Source organism: Myodes glareolus, chromosome 1 (genome assembly GCF_982192425.1).
Source record: "Myodes glareolus chromosome 1, mMyoGla1.1, whole genome shotgun sequence".
NCBI classification, from domain to species: domain Eukaryota; kingdom Metazoa; phylum Chordata; class Mammalia; order Rodentia; family Cricetidae; genus Myodes; species Myodes glareolus.
The window spans coordinates 58,072,507-58,092,910 of NC_142026.1; the positions used below are offsets into that span (position 1 = coordinate 58,072,507).

At 51.5% G+C, this 20,404-nt stretch overlaps 2 protein-coding genes and 1 long non-coding RNA gene across 3 annotated transcripts; 2 read left to right on the plus strand and 1 right to left on the minus strand.

The window, feature by feature from the left end:
• Nucleotides 1-514: 514 nt before the first annotated feature.
• Nucleotides 515-11,475, plus strand: Dll3 (delta like canonical Notch ligand 3). The gene is given in 11 exon segments (XM_087910110.1): nucleotides 515-566; nucleotides 1,236-1,375; nucleotides 1,970-2,086; nucleotides 2,924-3,202; nucleotides 4,212-4,269; nucleotides 5,611-5,886; nucleotides 6,044-6,261; nucleotides 8,109-8,331; nucleotides 10,022-10,604; nucleotides 10,825-10,906; nucleotides 11,016-11,475. Coding segments are annotated over 11 exon segments (2,034 nt in total). The 3' UTR covers nucleotides 11,022-11,475.
• An 873-nt stretch (nucleotides 11,476-12,348) lies between these two features.
• On the minus strand, nucleotides 12,349-14,417 carry LOC125404349 (uncharacterized). The gene is made up of 2 exons (XR_007233248.3): nucleotides 13,889-14,417; nucleotides 12,349-12,481 (listed from the first exon to the last, which is right to left on the minus strand). It is a non-coding gene; the product is annotated as an uncharacterized LOC125404349 (long non-coding RNA).
• Nucleotides 14,418-14,446: 29 nt separating this feature from the next.
• On the plus strand, nucleotides 14,447-19,677 carry Selenov (selenoprotein V). The gene is made up of 6 exons (XM_087907291.1): nucleotides 14,447-15,275; nucleotides 16,663-16,687; nucleotides 16,801-16,854; nucleotides 17,076-17,150; nucleotides 17,248-17,384; nucleotides 19,568-19,677. Exons 1-5 carry the CDS (start codon nucleotides 14,506-14,508, stop codon nucleotides 17,323-17,325), a joined length of 1,002 nt encoding a protein of 333 aa, XP_087763417.1. The 5' UTR covers nucleotides 14,447-14,505; the 3' UTR covers nucleotides 17,326-17,384; nucleotides 19,568-19,677.
• Nucleotides 19,678-20,404: the final 727 nt, after the last annotated feature.

Sequence of the window (20,404 nt, forward strand, 5' to 3'; positions counted from 1 at the left end):
TCAGATCTCTCCCTTCACCTTGGTGCTACCTGGACCTTGTGTCCTGTCCACTCACACTGGAGGAGAGAATTGGGCAGAGGTGCAGAAGTCCTCAGAAAATGCCCATATGATGGGGCCTGGGAATTTTAACTCCAAGTGCTCTGTGCTCAAGGACTGCTTTGTTTTTTTTTTTTATTTTTTTGCAGTGGGGAGGGGGGGTCAAGACAGGGTTTCTCTGTAACAGCTCTAGCTGTCCTGAACTAGTACTGTGACCAGGCTAACCTCTGCCTCCCAAGTGCTGGGATTAAAGGCATGCACCAACACTGCCCGGCCCAGGACTGGTTTCTTGTTGAAGTCATTTGTGTATAACCAGGCCGCTTCCCCACACACCACTCCAGGATCTGGATTTCCACCCTTGGGCAAGGCCTGGGCATCTTCTCTGGGAAGTCAGTTCCAGTTTTATTGCAGTCATTTGCTTAAGTACTTGCTGGCCCCAACTGGCAGAGGCTCCCGGAAGACGCAGTGAACTACGGTGATGGGAAGCACAGTCCCACAGTGCTGCTGCTACCTCAGGGAAGGTGCAGAAGGTGCGATGAGGCCATCCTCAGGAGCCTAAAGAAAGATGAAAGGGGATGGGATGGGGGCTGCTGGAGAGATGGCTCAGCCGGTAAGAGCACTGGCTACTCTGCTAGAGGTCCTGAACCACATGGCCGTTCAAAACCATCATAATAGGATCTGATGCCCTCTTCTGACACATAGGTATACATGTAGAACACTCATACATAAAATATAAGTAAAAAAATTAAAAAGGAGGGAAGCAGGGTAAACACATAAGCCTGTAAGTCTAGCTATACAGCAAACTAAGGCTGAGAAGGTTCAGGCTAACCTAGGTAACTTAGCGAGACCCTTTCTCAAAATACAGAAGGGCTGGGAGTGTAGCTCAGAGAGTGCTTTTTACTTTTTATTTGTATGGGGGTAGGGTGTGTCTGTGCATGCCACCACCTATGTGGTCAGAGGGTATTTGGGGTCAGTTCTTCCATCATGTGAATCAGGGATAAAACACAGGTCACAGGCTTGGAGGCAAGCACCTCAGCTAAGCCACCGAACTAACCAGAAGATGCTGGTTTAGATTAGATGGATAACGTGGAAGGCCTCTTGGGAAGGTATATGAGAACAGCCTAGGATGAAATGAGACAGCGGATGGCCCGGTGTGCTGCAGGCATGGGCACACCACCAAGGTCCTTCTCGTGCTTCAGACCTTAGCACAGATGTCACCTCAGATGGCCTCTGTGTCTGCACAGAAGGAAAAGTCCTAAACCGCCAAGAAGCCTTTCAGAAACCCCGGAAAGTCCGCTTCCAGTGTGCCACGGAGTTCTGGAAACTATCTTTCCTTGTGGTTGAGTTTCCGATGCTAGGGATTGACTGAAACCATAGCCTTGTGAGTGAGGCAAAGTCAGGTGGGGTGGGTTTTTGTGGTGTGTGATGTATTTTGGGAAAGGTTTCATGAAGTCCAGGCTGGCCTCTTTCTCCTGATTGTCCTGCCTCTGCAGTGTTTGGATTAGAGACCTGCCCCACCATGTCCACCCAGGGCTCTTTTTCTACCAAATAATTACTAAGCGGGTCTATAACTGCCTCCCCTCTGTAAGACAAACGTGGGTATAGGTGTAACTCGTGTTTTCCCTAAAATTATTAGCTCTGAGTATTAACTTATTCTTTGCCGGTGTGTGTGTGTGTGTGTGTGTGTGTGTGTGTGTGTGTGTATGATGGGTTTCCTCCATTTAAGCAACTTTGCTCAGCACCCACCACAGAGACAATGATTAGAGACTGGGCATCTGCACATAAGTGGTTTTCTTTGCTTGGATCCTGGAATACTAAAGGGCTCCTCCCTTCCCCAACCCCCTCGTGGGGGCTACATTATCTGGGGTGGAGAGCGGGCCCCTGGTGCCTGAAGACTCATTTCCTGCCCGTTTGCCCCTCACACCTTCCTGAGCCCAAACGGGAGGCCCAGCTGCGGTCCGAGGGGGAGGGGCGCGGCCGCCCGGCAGATGGCGACATTTACATACAGCTGGGAGGCCTCTCCGAGGCGAGGCTTCTGGCCTGGCGTCTGGTGAGTCTAGTGATGCTGGATTTGGGGAAGAGAGGCTTTGTTTTGAGGCGGGGAAACACTCGTGTATGCATACGTGGGGCCTTCCACCAAGAACCCAGGATCTTTATCGTATTAACTCAGGGTTACGTCCGTGGGCCTCCCAAACACTTAGAACCTCAGGCACAGCCAGCTGAAGACGCATACATCGCCCTCACAGGTTCATAGGGTCCTCCACAGTGGACTGGACCTCACGTAATCACTTACAGGATAAAGAGGAATGCACATAGCCACATAGTAAAGTCACCTGAACTTCAGTTCTCCCGCTCGGGAAGACACAGAATCGTAGAATCCTTTACATCCTCGCGTCCGTGTTAACTCCCCACACGGTAGAGCCACATAACACACACAAAGTCAGTTCGTCTTTCTGTAGACCTTCGCTGGGCACACAGATTCCTGTCACTTTCAGATTGACGCCCGCAATCACGCTCAGGATGAACCACACAGAGTTCTTGGGTCCTTTCCCCTACGACCCTCTACTCCTCGATCCCGGGTAGCCAAGGGGCTGACTGAGGGGGCGGGGCGTCCCCTCAGATATAAGGCTCCGGGATTCAGCAGCTGCGAATCCCGAGGCTATTCCCCACCCTGTCCCCAAAAGCAATGGTCTCCCTGCAGGTGGCTCTGCTTCTCCAGACATTGATCCTGGCTCTTCTCATTCCCCAGGTCAGACTCAGCGGGATACAGAAAAGAAAGGGACAGATGGGATCGGGCAGAGACCTGAGGGTCCTAGGGAGGTTTTATGGGGCAAACAGATGCCTAGGTCTCCGAGGTCCCCTAACACTGTGGCCCTCTCCGTCCCAGGCATTGCCGGCCGGTGTCTTCGAGCTGCAGATTCTTTCTTTTGGACCGGGACCAGGCCCCGGGGCCCCGCGGTCCCCCTGCAACGCCCGAGGCCCTTGCCGCCTCTTCTTCAGGGTCTGTCTGAAGCCGGGAGCCTCCCAGGAGGCTGCCGAGTCCTTGTGCGCCCTGGGCGCTGCGCTGAGCACTCGTCCCATCTACACGGAGCAGCCCGGAGCGCCTGCTGCTGCCTTGCCGCTACCCGACGGCCTCGTCCGTGTGCCATTCCGCGATGCCTGGCCGGTGAGCCCAACCCTGATACCCAGCCCTCCACCTCCTTCTATCCCCAGCTCCCTACACCTTCTCATGCCCCACAACCTTAACTACCCCTGGAACCCACGTTCCCAGAACACTCAGCACCCATCCTTGGGAATGTCTAAAACCTGGGATTCTCATCTTTCTGTGGTTATGTATGTATGTATGTATGTATGTATGTATGTATGTATGTATGTATGTATTTAGTTGGGGAGGGGACACACATGTGCCACAGTGACATGTGGATATCAGAGGACAATTTGTGGGGGTCATGTCAGTTCTGTGGGACCCAGGGACTGAACTCTCATTATCTGGTGTTATCTCCTCATCCTGGCTGTCTTTGAGCTCACTGTTTCTGAGCCTGGTCTTGAATTCCGATCTTTCTGCTTCCGCCTCCACCCCCACCCCCACTTCCTGAATTATAGGCGTGCAATCAGCAAGCTGGGGTGGGGGGGTGTCTTTGTCTTTATTCTAGATCTCCTTGCATCCAGAGATTCTCCCAAGTGCTTTCTTGGGCTCCCCTAATCTCTCCTATTTTCAACATCAGTTCTTCTGGTTGGGACCCACCTCACCAGGGCCCTGTCAAAGTCCTAGGGCATCCGTACAGTCTGCAGAGCTCAGAAAGGAGCAGGCCCGTATTTGGAATTTACACAAGTTTGGGCGCTTCACTTTGTCCATCCTCGATTTCCTCACCTGTGAGGGGGAAGCCCAGTACTTTCCTTTTGTACAGGGTCTTGCTAGGTACGCCATCCTGACCGCAAACTTGAAACCCTCCTACCTCAGCCTCCCGAGCTGGGATTACAGGCTTGTGCAAACACACCTAGCTCAATGATCTTTTTGAGGGACTCAATTGGTATCTGGAATGAGGCCAAAATGTTGCTGGCTCCCTTGGCTGCTCCTTCGGGAGGCTTCCAGACTCCTTGCCGTGTTCTGGCCTTCATGAGAGACTTCTCTGACCACTAGGCTCCATTCTTCTCTCCCTTCTCCATCTAACCAGGGCACCTTCTCCCTCATCATTGAAACTTGGAGAGAGCAGCTGGGAGAGCGGGCTGGAGGTGAGTGTCTTCGATCTTGGAACTTTGGTAGGCAGGGGCAATGTGGGGTTCAGGACAGACTGCCTCTAAGGTGGAGCATTTGTGGGACTCCCGGGCCTATGATGTCATAGGGGTGTCCTGAGATATGGTGCTGGGATAGTGGCTCTAAATCTGTGGGCAGTTTGGGTATAGAAGAGTCCCAGAGAATGGCTCAATGGTTGGGGGTGCTTGTTGCTCTTCTGGAGGCTGGACTCAGCCAGTTTCCTGCATCCATGCGGTGCCTCACATCCATGGCTCTAATTCTCTAATGTTTTCTTCCTGTGCTTTTCTTTCCTATGCCACCTACACGTGTTCAGGTAAAACACGCATACACATAAACTAGATTAAAGAAATCTATTTTAAGGGTCCCAGTGGTAGCAATGGGGAGACCGTGTCCTGGTACAGGTTGAGCATCTCTGATCCAAAAACAAGACATCTAAAGTGCTCCACTATCCATTTACTTTATCTTATTTTTTGTAATGTAGTAGAAGTCCCCATATGTTAGGCATGGACTCTACCATTGAACCTTGCCCCCAGCCCCTCGCTTGTAAATTCTAAACACACTACTGCAGAGCCATCTCCTTGGCCCTGATTTTGTATTTGAAACAAATGTTTCCTGTCGCCCAGGCCGGCCTCGAAATACAGCTGAAGTGGTCTTGAATTTCTGGCACTCTCCAGCTACCTCCCAAGTGCTAGCATTACAGGAATTGCCCTACTGTTCTGGGCTTAAATTGTAATCCTTTTTTCTTGAAACGGGATCTAGAATAATGTTGACAGGCCTTACACTCGCTGTGTATCCCAGGCTGTCCTGGAATTCACCATTTTCCTGCCTCAGCCTTCTTAGTGCTGATGTTATAACCGCTTTGGGCTTGTCGCTGCCCAGCTTTCTAGATAAGATTACTCTATTGATACCAGGCCTTGGACCATCTGTCTGGTTGACCTTTTGCTGTTGGCTCTTTTTGAGAAGTCTACTGGGATTACAGGTGTGAGCAGAACCACTACAAACTGGAAGACCGTGCAGGGGCGCTATGACCTCACTTCCGGAGGCGTCCATAGATATTGATGTTACAAGATGTTAAAAGTCTCCTATTTTAATATTCAAGCATTCTGGGACAAATATAGGCGTAATTTGGTTTCTGAGAAACTTGTTATCCTGACACTAGATGAAGTGTGACATGCAGGTTCCTGGGTGCATTAGGGAAGGGGGCAGGCATGCTTACTAAGGAGAGCATCTAGCCTTCATCTTTCAACAAGGAACTCCCAGGGCTAGATAAGGAAGGATGGGGATGCCCTGAGTCCCAGTGCCCTTCGTTCTCTCCGCAGGACCCGCCTGGAACCTGCTAGCACGTGTGGCGGGCCGCAGACGCCTGGCGGCTGGGGGTCCGTGGGCCCGTGACGTGCAGCGCGCTGGTGCATGGGAGCTGCACTTCTCCTACCGCGCACGCTGCGAGCCGCCTGCTGTAGGAGCCGCCTGCGTGCGTCTGTGCCGCTCGCGCAGTGCCCCCTCGCGGTGTGCCCCGGGACTGCTCCCCTGTGCGCCTTTCCCAGAAGAGTGCGAAGCCCCACGTGAGTCCCTCTGGGTGACGTGAGTCCCTCTGGGTGGCGTGGCCCCTCTCTCCTGCCCTTTTTGTTTAAGCGAGGATTCCAGTCCCCTCCCACATCCCATCCATCTCCTTCAGGGAACTGAGAGCCCTGGATCTCAGCCTGCTCTAGCATTCACGTCTTGTTCTCTCTGATTTTCCTCTGCTTCCTGCAGCCATATGTCGAGAGGGCTGCAGCCCTGAGCACGGCTATTGTGAAGAGCCCGATGAATGCCACTGCCTAGAGGGCTGGACTGGACCCCTCTGCACTGTCCCTGTCTCCACCAGCAGCTGCCTAAACTCCAGGGTCCCAGGTCCTGCCAGCACTGGGTGCCTTTTACCTGGGCCTGGGCCCTGTGATGGGAACCCATGTGCCAACGGGGGCAGTTGTAGCGTCAGTATCTCTTTCCGACTTCATCTTGATTTACAACACCGTGTGTGTGTGTGTGTGTGTGTGTGTGTGTGTGTGTGTGTGTATGTGTGCTCATTTGCACGCATGTGCACGGAGACCAGTGTCTTTATCACTCTCCACTTAATTTTTTGAGACAGGGTCTCCCACTGAGCACAGAGAGGGCCGGGCGGGCTGGACTGTCGGGCTGGTTTTCTGTCTCTACTCCTTCAGTACTACTGGGATTACAGATGTGCGCCGCCAAGCCCCCTTTTCACATGGGTGCTTGGGGTCTGACCTCAAGTCCCCATGTTGTCGCAGAAATCATTTACCTCCTGAACCATCTCCTCAGTGCCCCCTCCCAGACAGGGTCTCACTGTGTCGCCCTGGCTGGCCTGGAACTCACTTTGTGGACCTGGATGGTCTTGAACTCACAGAGATCCTAATGAGCACTGGGATTAAAGGAGTGTGCTACTACCTCTGGCAAACCTACCCCCACACCGATGTCTTTGAGATAGGTTCTAGCTATGTAACCCTGACGAGAACTTTGAGTAGCTCAGGCTGGCCCAGAACTCCTAATTTTCCTGCATTAGTCACCTTGAGTGTTAGGATTTTAGGTGCGAGTCACCATGTCTGACAGGATTAGAACTTTTTACAGATCTCCCCTCTCTGGGAGGAGGAGGCTCTGTAACATTGCAGCCTGCCAGGTTGCAATCCCAGCCAGGTAGCAGCAATCTGGGAAGCCTTCCTGGCAGTGTCCTGCCTGCATCTTAGATCTTAAAGTAGGTTAGGATATGAAAATGTTATTGAAGAGCAAAACCGGGCAGTGTAGTGTCACAAGGTGTGTGGGTGACAATAACGGAGTCCTGTGGGGCGCTGTGAGTTGAAGGTTTGGCATCGGGGCACATATGGAGGGTGGAGGCATCCTGAGGACTGACCCAAGGCTGGACCAATAGGCGGCAACTAGAGAAGGCAGGCTAGAAAAGAGCATGGAGGGAGCGAAGGAGCAGAGCTGGGAAGGCGGGTGCCGGGAGAGCAGAATTCTGCGGGCTTTCTGATGCTGACAGTGTGAGTGAGACACTGAGACTCAGATTACAGAGAAAGAATGGGAGGAGGGAGCTCAAGGAGCCTTCATTGCTGGAGATATCACCTCTAGAATTTACCGAGGAGGGGCTCGGTATCACCTCTAGAATTTACCGAGGAAGGCCTGCCTAGAATCCTCCAATAAGGAGCTGGCGGTGCGACTCAGCGAAAGTGCAATTGCCCACAGTCCACCAGTGCAGGTTTGGGGTCTTGGCTCAGGATTCGCCAAGCGCCTTTTCAACATTCAAGAGGCCCAGAGTTTAATCCAAGAAGTTTTGTGGGGAAGCTAGGACTGTAGCTCGGTGGCTGATCCTTGCTTTGCACATGGAGGGTGCTGAGTTTGGTCTTCAAGTGAGGGGCAGGAAAGACGCCTTTCTAGGGAAAGGTGTGGTGGCTCACCCTTGTAATCCCAGCAGTTGGGACTCTGAGCATCCTGAGTTCCAGGCCATCCTGGGCTCCTGTCTTTCATGGGGGAAGTGGGCATTGAGCTGATGTGTGTGTGTATGGTTGGCCAGGGAGGGTGGGTGTCGTGTGGTAGGCACAGGTCTGGTGGGAACAGCTTTCTGGGCTTCCAGAGCCTCCCGCAGTCTGAGATTCCACGTGCAGAAACAACAGTATGGAGTAGATTGAAGGGCATGCGAGCGGCACTCCTAAGGAAGTCCTGTACCCTGGGACTCGGGGCTGGACAAAGCCACCCATAGCGGCTAAGGAGAAGGAAGGGATTTGGCTCCAAGGAGCCTCCTGCCCAAAGCTAGCTTTTCCCTCTTCAGGAAACCTCCGGTTCCTTTGAATGTACCTGTCCCCGGGGATTCTATGGGCTTCGATGTGAGGTGAGCGGGGTGACATGTGCAGATGGACCCTGCTTCAATGGCGGCTTGTGTGTTGGTGGCGAAGAACCTGACTCTGCCTATGTCTGTCATTGCCCGCCTGGTTTCCAAGGCTCCAACTGTGAGAAGAGGGTGGACCGGTGTAGCCTGCAGCCATGTCAGAACGGTGAGGTGGGGAAGCCAGAGTGGCCAGCGGTGGGGGGAGGGAGGAAGATACAGAGCTGGGGAGGGGATCAGAGTGGGGTCTCTGCATGGCTCAGATGGGGTGGGAATCCTGCCTCTATGTGGCCCTAAGTCCTCGGGACCTGACCCTCCTCCCTCTACCTAGTCCATTCTATGGAACCGGCAGAATGGTCAGCTCATATATTTGTTGAGAATTTACTGTCTGTCAGGCCTTGATTTAGGCATTGAGGATGTAGCAGAGAGGGAAGCCCAAGCCCCAGCGAGTTTGGAGCTGATAGGATAGATGGATGTGCTTAGCTTGTTGTGGATCAGGAGTAAGGGCAGTGTGGTCAGAGTGGAGAGATAAGGTCAGGCACATGACAGCGGGGGGCCCTGGGGATCTCTCTCTCTCCCTTTTTTCTTTTTCTTTTCTTCTCTTTTCTCTTCTTCTTCTTCTTCTTTTTCTTCTTCTTCTTCTTCTTCTTCTTCTTCTTTCTCTCTGTCTCTCTGTCTCTCTGTCTCTCTGTCTCTCTGTCTCTCTCTTTTGGTTTTTTGAGACAGGGTTTCCTGTGTAGCCCTAGTTGTCCTGGAACTCGCTCTGTGGAACAGGCTGGCGTCGAACTCACAGAGATCCGCTTACCTCTGCCTCCCAAATGCTGGGATTAAAGGCACCGCCCTGCAGGAAGGTGCTCTCTTGCTTTTCCTTTGAGTGAGATAGAGCCACAGGAAGATTCTAAGAGAACCCTGGTTTGACACATGTATTAAATTATTAGATGAGGCTGTGCTGGGCATAGTAGCCCATGTCTATAAATTTAGCACTCTAGAAGGCAGAGACAGCAGGAGTTCAAGATTATTCTGGGCTATATAATAAGCTCCATACAGCCTGGGCTGCATGGCCATCTCAAAAAACCAAATAAAGGGTTAAATGAGACCATGAGATGTAAACAGTCTGGTAGATATGGGTGATGCCAAAATACGGTTTGCAGTTGAGCATGGTTGCATAGTTTTGTTTTTAAATTTATTTATTATGTATACACATGCCAGAAGAGGGCATCAGACCTCATTATAGATGGTTGTGAGCCACCATATGATTGCTGGGAACTGAATTTAGGACCTCCTGAAGAACAGTCGGTGTTTTTAAGCTCTGAGCCACCTCTCCAGCCCACGTGGTTGCTTAGTTGAACACTCTGGAGTCTGAGACAAAGGATCATAAGTTCAAAGTTAGCCTGAGTTAATACTGACATCCATTGTTTCCTTTGGAATGAGTGACAGGAGGGACAATACTAGACTCTGCCCTTTGGCAAGTACTACCAGTTGCCTTCTCTCAGGGGCTCCTCTTTTGCCCACTCAGAACTCAGAGGCACCTCTGGACTGACCCGGAGGAAAGGTGAGTTTCCAGAAGGAAAGGGCCTATGAACCAATAGAGACCTGAAGGAAAAGAAGGCGGTAGAGGGGAGAAAAGGAAGGAGAGAGGACTAGGCAGAAGCAGTCATGGGCAGCTTTGCGTAGTGGCCTGCACCTGTAGCCCCCGCATTTGTTCAACTACATATTAAGACCTGTTCAAAATTTGGGACCAGTTGATTCAAAGACGTGGCTCTTGAGACCGGGAACTTTCAAAGTCTGGTCAAAGAGAGAGCAGAAGAGCCACAGGGGGCGAGAGGGGACCTGCGGATGCTGACACCGTTTTCCTGCAGGCGGCCTCTGCCTGGACCTGGGTCACGCGCTGCGCTGCCGCTGTCGCACGGGCTTCGCGGGGCCGCGCTGCGAGCACCACCTGGACGACTGCGCAGGCCGCGCCTGTGCCAACGGCGGCACGTGCGTGGAGGGCGGCGGCGGCGCGCGGCGCTGCTCGTGCGCGCTGGGCTTCAGCGGGCGCGACTGTCGGGAGCGCGCCGACCCCTGTGCCTCTCGCCCCTGTGCGCACGGAGGTCGTTGCTACGCCCACTTCTCCGGCCTCGTCTGCGCCTGCGCGCCCGGCTACATGGGCGTGAGATGCGAGTTCTCAGTGCGCCCCGACGGTGCGGACGGGGTGCCCGCGGTCCCGCGGGGCCTGAGGCAGGCAGACCCACAGCGCTTCCTTCTGCCTCCCGCCTTGGGGCTGCTGGTGGCTGCGGGCTTGGCCGGCGCCGCGCTTTTGCTTGTCCACGTGCGTCGCCGAAGCCCTGCCCGGGATCCGGGGACTCGCTTGCTGTCTGGGACCCGGGAGCCTTCCGTCCACACGCTGCCGGATGCACTCAACAATCTGAGGATACAAGATGGTGCCGGGGACGGCCCCAGGTGAGGGCGGCACACCTTGTCACTGTGGCCACTTTGATTGTCCTGATTCCTTGATGCATCTTCCCGATTGGACCTTCTTAACCCTGTGTTCTAGCCTTCTTCTGACGGGGTCATTGCAGAATTTCCCCTTGCCAATCTGTTGTTCCCCTCTTTAATGGGTGCAGAAAACAAACAAAGAGAACTCATGGGGTCTGACTCGTCCCCGCTTTCTCTTCCACAGTTCTGCTGAGTGGAATCACCCTGAAGACGGAGACTCTCGATCCATTTATGTCATATCGGCCCCTTCCATTTATGCTCGAGAGGTAGTTGAGTCCCAGGTTCTCATGCTCCAGGCCTTGGGCACTTGGCTCGGAGGCAGTCCCCTGCCCCGTGTCTTTTCTAATGCTTCTTTCTCATTTTGTTTCTTTTCAGGCATAATACTGCCCCTTCTCTGTCATCGCCTGGAGATGGAGCCTGAATGTTTTTGTTTGCTTTGTGGTGCCAAGTCTCTACCCCCACTCACACGCATACTGACTGGAGGCTGGAAAGTGTGTTTGGGAGGACTTTGCGGCTGGAAGTTGTATATAATGCTTATTTATAGCCTAATTTTTCTCATCTTCCAAGAGGCATCTACATAAAGACTCTTATTTTGATCTACATCAGGCTGAGAACTTTGGTTTTGATGTTAGAACTAAGGAAGAGAGATGTCTCAAAAGGAGAATAATAGAATTGTTTTGTTTTTGTTTCTTGTTTTGTTTTTTTCTCCAGACAGGGCTTCTCTGTGTTGCAGCTGGCTGTCCTGGAACTTGCTCTGTAAGACCAGGCTAGCCTCAAACTCAGAGATCCACATGCCTCTGCCTCCGAGTACTGGGATTAAAGGCATATGACACCATGCTGGGCGACTTATTTTTTGTTTTGTTTTAAATCGAGACAGGATGGCTTGGAACTCTGTAAACTAGCAGTTCTCAACATGTGGGTCAAGACCCCCTTAGGGGTCAAATGAACCTTTCTCAAGGTCACACATCAGATATCCTGCATATCAGATATTTACATTATGATCCATAACAACAAAATTACGGCTTTGAAGTAGCAATGAAATAATTTTATGGTTGGGGGTCACCGCAAGAGGAACTGTACTAAAGGGTCACAGCATTAGGGAAATTGAGGACCATTGAATTGTGAGCCAAACTAGCATCAGATTTGCAGCAGCTTCCTGACTTCTGCTTTGTGCATACTGGAAATTACAGGCATGTCCACCCACTCTGGGCTAGACTTGGTCCTTTGATAGGAAGGTTCACCAGAATGGTTCAGAAGAAGTGTCTGTATTCTGTCAATCATGTTTTAAATAAACGCTGATTGACCAGGCAGGAAGTATAGGCGGGTCAACCAGACAGGAAGTAGAAGCGGGGCTATGAGAACAGGAGAATTCTGGGAAGGAGGAAGCCCATTTCTCCCTAATCCAGCCCAGATCACTGAAGAAGCAAAATGTGACCTGCCCCGCTGAGAAAGATACTGAGCCATGTGGCTAACAAAGATAAGAATAATGGGTTAATATAAGCTACAAGAGCTAATAAGTAGCCTGAGCTAATGGGCCAATCAGTTTTATAATTTATGGAGATCTCTGTGTGACTTTCTCTAGAACTAAATGGCTGGGGGACCAGGCGGGAGAGAAACCCCAACGAGCAGGCCCTCATGTTACACCAGAAGTTAGGCTTGTGGTCATGGTGCAGCACAGGGAAAGACAGATTAAAATCAGCCAAGGAAGTCTGCTTTGGTATCATGAGCTTTTATTCCAACACTTGGGAGGCAGAGGCAGGTGGATTGTTGTGTTTTCAAGGCCTCTCTGGTCTTAGTAATTTCCAGGCCAGCCAGGGCTATAAACAGTGAGATCCTGTTTCCTGTCTCAGGAAAAAAGGAAAAAAAAAAGGTGGAGATAAGAGGATCATAACTTCAAGGCCAGCCTAAGGTATATAACAAGAATATTTCTGAAAGACAACAGAAAGCAAATCAAAACAAAAAATAAACATAAAACTCAACCAATTAGAAGGGTATGGGCCAGGATCCATCTGAGTTCCTAGCACACACATCTGGGTGCCCTTGCTGGTGGATCCATGGACGGCAGGGACTTCTGGCAACACAGTGTGATAATGGGTATGGAACAGTGCACAGCAGGAAGCACACCTTCATCCTGGAGCCTGGAGTTTCCGAGGGCTCTTGGTCAGACAGCCATTGGTAAGTTGCTGAACTAACAGAGTGTGGCCCAAGCTCTCACCATCGTCCACATTATCATTGACTGCCTGGTCCATGTCCTCTACTCTACCCCCCCCCACATCAGGAACTATGTTCCCTGGCTTAGAAATACTGCCTCAAAGCCAAGGACAAAGACTGACATCTTTTAGGGTATCAACAAGGTGATATGTATCCTGAGTTTTTTTTATATATGTACCTGAAAGTGACCTTGAACTTTTGATTCACCTGCCTCCTGAGTGCTGGGACTATAGTCCTGTGTCACCATAGCCAGGACTAGGACTTGAACCCAGGGCATTGTGAATGCTATGAAAACTCTACCATCTGGCCACATCCTCTATTAAAACATTCTTCTGTGATTCCCATGGCCTCGGAGTGAAGTCTGTCTGGCTTACACGGTACTGTCCCTGGCTCCAATTCCTGCCACCTCTGGGTTTTGCCTACAAAAACCCAAACCCATCCCCTTTCCTCCTGCAAGTGGTTGTGGAATGTTAGTTTAAGATGTGTTACATCCTTTATGCTGTGGAATATTTGTTCAAAGATGCAAAGATGTATTGCATTCTTGTATGTTGCATTTGTTTATCTCTGTGAAGCTGTGTTGCTTTGCTGATTGGTCTAATAAAGAGCTGAACAGCCAATAGCAAGGCAGAGAGAATAAATAGGAGGAGAAAAAGAAGGGGGAGAAGTGAGGAAAGAAGGAGAGAGGATACCAGGGGCCACACAGCTACACAGAGTAAGAAGGAAAGAAAGACTTACATAAAGAAAGGTAAAAAACTCAGAGACAAAACGTAGTTAAAGAGAAACGGGATAATTTAAGAAGAGCTGACTAGAAGCAAGCCAAGCCAAGGCTGGGCATTCATAAGAAAGAATAAGTCTCTGTGTATTTTTTGGAGAACTGGGCGGTAGGGCTCGTAGAGTGAAAACAAAACCAAACCCCCAACTACAGCAAGCTCCCCCCCACCTTTTTTAAAAATCTCACCAACTCTAGTTCCACAAGCATTTATTGATCTAGGTCTTGTTCTAGGAGCTGGGGATATAGTATGAAGATAGGTACTCACTTTGACAGCTTTCAGGGCCCCTTCTCAGGGTGGTGAAAACACAGGACTTGGGCATCCACGATCTGGTGTGAGAATGGCGGCAGCTTCTGGTTCTGTGGAAATTGCATTGTTTGTGTGGGGCGTTGCTATTTCTCTCCGGATCTTGTAGCTGTAACCTGTTCTCAGAGATCCTCTTTGATCCTGTAGACCTGTGCCTCCTCTCTGGGATCTTGTGGATCCTGTTGACCCCCTCCCCTGCTCTGCCATCTTTAGGCTGTCACTCTTTGATACTGGCTCCTATCATTGGCAGGAAGCAGGGTTGGCGGAGATGCTCGGTGCCGGGAAAACCCCAGCGCAAAGCGGGCACTTAACATTTGAAGGTCGTAACGGCTAAACGCGGGAGGGTCAGCGGAGGCAAGCTCGGGGGGGTGTCCGCGGGTGCTGGGAACCGAGCACGGGCGGGGTCTGTTCGGAGAGATCCGGACGTCAGACCGGATCAGGGGAGTCTGACTGGAACCTGGTGTGTAACGGTTCCTGCTTGTGGTTGCTTCCGTTTTAGAACCCTGGGGTGCGAATGTTCAGGGATCAGGGCAAAGCGGGACTCTCAGCTTAGGGTACCCGGGTCTCACCTGGTCACCATGAATAACCAGGCGCGGAACCCCGCTCCCTCCCCAGCCCGGGCAAACACCCCGTCCCGGACACCGACTCCCATCCGAACCGCTACCCCAGTCAGAGTCTCGAGCCCGGCTCACAACCCGACTCCGGTTCGAACCTCCACCCGAGCTCCTGCCCAGGTCCCGACTCCTCCAATCCGGTTTCCAACTCCAGCCGCATCTCCAACTCCTGCTCCAGCCCGATCCCCAGCACCGGTGCGGACCCCAGCACCGGTGCGGACCCCAGCACCGGTGCGGACCCCAGCACCGGTGCGGACCCCAGCACCGGTGCGAACTCCAGCATCTGTCAGAGCCCCCAAACTAGCCCGGGAGTCCTTGCCGTACTCGGCCTTACCCGTGGTTCAGCCGTCTTCTTCCAGGCGTGCGAGCTACCTCTTAAAGGATCCCACACTCGCTCAAAAGCAGGAATCCTCGACCCACATCCCAGCGGAGGCCATCCAGGATCCCCTTCCGGTGCTCACTGCCGTGGCCTCCAAGACACTGGGCTCAGTCTTGGACTCCACCCATCAGTTAGACGCCTTGGCTTCTAATGCCAAGGCCTCCAGTACATTGAACCCCACTCCGGGCCCTATCTCTGCACTGCAATTCTTTACCACCCAGCTAAAGGAGGGCCCTGCTCTGGGTCAGCTCCCCACACTTTCCCCATCACCCAGCTTCATCTCCACCAAGGAGGTCCCCTCGACCAGCGAGAACTCCCCAGCGGCCAACAGAATTTTGATTCGCGTGACTTACTGGTGAGCGGCTCCCCGGACCCGTTACAGCTGAAGCGGGCAGGTGCTGGGCTTTGGGCATGTATGTGCAGGTCCAGGTGTGCCCTAGGCAGGGCGGTAGATCCGCAGTTCTGACTTCCACCTGTCTGTCCCTTTGGGGTTAGAAGGCTTTGTTCAGTCCCCACCCTGGCTCTCAGTTGCCCACACAACTCCTGGGATTCGCTCATCCATTCTCTCTCATTTGTATGTTTACTGTCTTTGGGCTTCATTCCTTCTCTCCTATTCCTTCAAACATTTGTGTGAGTGACTCTGAGCTGCGTGCATTCTCCTTTAACCAATCGCTGATGAGCATTTCCCACCTGGCAGTCAGAATTTTTTGATCTGCAGGAGTCCTATCTCTTGACCTCATGCATGCTTCTTCATTCCTTCCTATGATTCATCCGACTTCATGCACTCTTATTCTAATTATTTATTCTATTTATTTATTTATTTATTTATTTGAGACAGGGTTTTACTGTAGCCTGTCCTGGAACTCACTCTTGTAGACCAGGCTGGCCTCGAACTCACAGAGATCCGCCTGCCTCTGCCTCCCGAGTGCTGGGATTAAAGGTGTGTGCCACCACCGCCCAGTTTGCACTCTCATTCATCCATTCCTATGATTGGTAGTAACGCTGAGCTTCATTTATCTACTCTCATTCATCCAGCATTTGCATGATTGCTGGCTCTAAACTGCATTCTCATTCATTAATTCCTTTATCCATTCATTCTCATTCATCTATTCATCTGTTGATTCCCAGGACTCTGAGGGTCCTGCCTGGCCCACCGGTGCTGGACATGGTCTGCTGAGCTGCCTCATTTACTGCTGGTTCCCTAGCAGGCCAGTCAGTAGTGGTGCAGCTGGGAAACAAGAGCTTGGGAGTCTGGATGCCGCCTCAGGCTCAAGCTGTGACTGGGTTGAATAGGAGCGGCTAAGGGCCATCTTCCCCATGCCCCTCCTACTCTAGAGTACTCCACGCCCTTTTCTCACACTCTGCCAGGCCTTTCCTATCAGCTCATTTTGACTCTTCCCGCCCCACAGCGTCTCTTTCTCCTCTTCACAAGCTTGCTTCCCTCCAGCTCTCTCCCGCCTCTCCCCATTTCTCCCTGCCTCGAAAAATAAAACAACAAAGCAAAAAGACCAATGAGAAGGGTGCTGTAGCTGGACAAGGTAGGGATAAGAGATGAAGGGTGGAGACAGTCACATAGCCACTCAGGGATTACGAGGAGGATGGCTGTTTTCCCCTGAGATGGTACCATGGGTGAGGGGTTATGCTACAGGCGGGGCAGGGACGGGGTCTGACTCATGCTCACTGCCTCTATGGTGTCTCCCTTCTCCCTCTCCACCTCCCCCACTCCTTCCCTCTGCTTCCAGTGGCCTCTGAAGCTATGGCCTTCAGGTGAGTCATTTCTTCTTCAGAACATAAGGGAGCACGCCATGCGAAGACTGGAAGGGGGTCCATTTCCTATCCTGTGATCCCATGACCCCATGACCTCATCTTTTCCCTCTCAGTACATTCTTCTGAAAAAGACCCTGGAGCATCACTTTCCAAACCTTCTGGACTTTGTAAGTGTGCTGGTGTGCTGGGGAGAAGGAGTGACCAGGGTCCCCAGACCCCTGACAGGAAGAGGAGCGCTCTCAGCCTCCTCTACCCGCTACATTCCCTTGCCAGCAGTGTGCTGGTGCCCTGGGGGAGTGGTCAGTGTTCCCAGACCCTGATGGTTCAGAGGAGCCTCTCATTCTCCTCCCCCCCCTCCCCCCCCCCCCCCCCCCGCATCCCTCGCCAGGAGGAGGAAAGAGCTACCGAGACAACAGGGGAGTTTGAAGTGTTTGTGGATGGGAAGCTGGTCCATTCCAAGAAGGTGATTTTGGGCGAGGGGGCTGAACAGGGTCAGAGAATGGGGTTGGGGGTACTTGGAGGTTGGAATCCCGTCTGGACTCTTTCTCCTCTGCACCCAGAAAGGCGATGGGTTTGTGGATGAGACCGGTCTGAAGAAACTCATGGGTATTATCGATGAGGAGATCAAGAAAAGGTAGCAGCTGGAGTGGAGCTGGAGACGAGCGAGGTGCACTGGAGGCCGGGGGGAGGCGTGAAGGTGAGTGAGCAGGGGGCAGCATCCAGGCCACTCCAGCTCGGCCGGCCCTCACCCTAAAATCGCGGCGCAGCACGTCTTTTATTTTACATTGGGGGGCACATGAATATTGAGGCATAGATGTGGGGGTCAGAGGACATCTCGTAGGAGTCCGTTCTCTTCCTCCACAGTGTGGTTTCTGGGGGGATTGAACTCAGGTCACCTAACTTGGCAACAAGTACCTTTATTCATTGAGCATTATGGTCAGCCTCCCATTCCCCCTTTGAGACAGTCTTACTGTCTAGCCCAGGCTGTCCTAGAAGCAATTGTGTAGCTCAGGCTGCCCTTGAACTCCCAGCAATCCTCTTGCCTCAGCCTAAGTTTTGGGATTACAGATCTGAGCTACCCTTTCCAGCCCTTCAACTCTTGACGCCCCACCTCTGTTTTTTTGAGACAGGGAATCATGTAGCTCAGGATGGCCTCAAATGCTCTGAAACTGAGAATGACCTTCAGCTGCCTCTGCCTCCCTGTTTGTGGGAATTACAGGTGTGCCCGCCACTCCCAGTTCACTGGGGAGTGAAGCTGGAACCCTGTTTGTAGACAAGCATTCTGCCAGCTGCTCTACAGTCTCACCCCTCTTTGCCTCGTTCCTCCTGTCTCCTCAGTGCTGGGACTGACCTGGGCCTCATACCTGAGGCGAGTGCTGCAGCCATTGCCCCTTTTCCTTTGCTTCTCTGTAGCTTTGGAGCCCGTCTTGGAACTCACTCTGTAGACCAGGCTGGCCTCGAACTCACAGAGATCCACCTGCCTCTGCCTCCTGAGTGCTGGGGTTAAAGGTGTGTGCCACCACTGTCCTTTTTTTTCCTTTCTTATTTTGAGATAGGTTTCTCCTCAAATTACCCAGGCTAATCTTGGTTTGCAATCCTACCATTAGCTTGGGTGACAGTCCAGCAACACTAAGCTTGACTTGTCAATGAGATCATGGAGACAGTTCCACGAGAGGACTCCCAGAGTGATGGATAATCTCCCTCACTCTTTCCTCCTCCTCTGAGCCTAGATTTTCCTATTTATTCTCTCTGCTTCCCAGCCTGGCCTATCCTTTCTCTGCCCGCCTAGCAATTGGCCATTTTATTAGACCAACCAGGTGTCTTAGGCAGGCAAGGGGAAAGAAATGCTAAACAAATGTAACACACTTTCATATCATATTCTGTAGCATAAACAAATGTAACAAATATTTGCCCAGTTAAAATAATATTCCATGCCAGGCGGTGGTGGCACATGTCTTTAATTCCAGCACTCAGGAGGCAGAGGCAGGCAGATCTCTGTAAGTTAGAGGCCAGCCTGGTCTACAAGAGCTAGTGCCAGGACAGGCTCCAAAGCTACAGAGAAACCTTGTCTCCAAAAAAAAAAAAAAGCAAAAACAGAAACAAAAAAATAGGGTGAGGGTGGGGGCTGGAGAGATGGCTCAAGAGTTAAGTACCCAATTTGCTCCCTAGCACCCACACTGATGGCTCACAACCATCTGTAATTCCAGTTTTAGAGGATCCAACATCATCTTCTGGCTTCTGCAGGTGCTAGGCATGCATATGCTACACAGACATATGTACCAGCAAACACTCATACATATAAAACAAAAATAAGTGAATCTGAACAAAAATAAGGAGGCATGAGATAAAAGATATTTGACATCTGCCTCTGGCCTCTATATATATGTGCAGAGGCACACAGACACACAACACATGTACCCATATACACAGGTACACATACACACACATGCCAACTACAAAAGGGCTGTGGATGTAGCTCACTCGTAGACTGCTTGCCTAGTGTGCAAAAAGCCATGGATTTGATCCCCAGCACCATATAAGGTGGTGCAGGCCTGTTCTGGGGAGGTGGAGCAAGGAGGTTGTGTGACTCGAGTCCATCTTTACTATATACATACACACTTATATATGGACTATATATACTGATCACACACACATATGGCCCATAATATATCTATACACATACAGGCTCTCTCTCTCTCTCTCTCTCTCTCTATATATATATATATATATATATATACATATACATATACATATATGAACTATATATATGAACTCAGTGATGCCATCCCCATCCACAGACTGCCTTAGAACACTAAGCCCTACTGAAACACTTATATTGTATGAGGAATTGTTACTGTTTTGTTTCTCTCTCCATCTCAGGAACCTCAGCGGGATGATGAGAAGGGCTGAAATGCTGCCAAACCAGGTCCTTTTCTGATGGTGGCTGGGGCTTGGGTGGAGTTGGGGAAAGTAAAGAGAATATAATCTGTTTCCCTGTGTTGGCCTCTGATAATGCCCGTTGTCGCCACGCTCACACCTGAGGTCTGAGCCAGCCATCTGCTACTGTGCTCTCAGCATCTCCCCCATCTGGACCACCACAGAGCCTGGGAGGAAGGCTTGGTCCTCAGGCTGGGCTGTTGCTTGTGGTGCGTGCGTGCACATGTGTATGTGTTGCAAAAGGAGTGGCGAGCTGCGGCCCGGCTCCCGACTAGCTTTACCCAAAATAATTACACAGAAACTGTATTCATTTAAACACTGCCTGGCCCATTAGTTCTAGCCTCTTATTGGCTAACTCTCACATCTTGACTAACCCATTTCTAATAATCTGTGTAGCACCATAGGTGGCGGCTTACCAGGAAAGATTCAGCATGTCTGACCTGGCGGCTGGCTCCATGGCATCTGCCTGACTCTGCTTCTTTCTCCCAGCATCCTGTTCTGTCTACTCCGCCTATCTAAGCTGCTGTCCTATCAAATTGCCAAGGCAATTTCTTTATTAACCAATGAAAGCAACACATAGACAGATGACCCTCCTACATTGTGTGTGTGTGTGTGTGTGTGTGTGTGTGTATGTGTGTAGACATTAGGAGGTGAGGCCCTAGTGGGAGGAAGTGAGTTCCAGAAGGGGATATTGTGACTCCAGACCTTTCCTTTCTCTCCTTGCCTTCCGGCCACCATGAGGTGAGCCACGATGTGTCATGTCACCACAGCCCAGGTAAA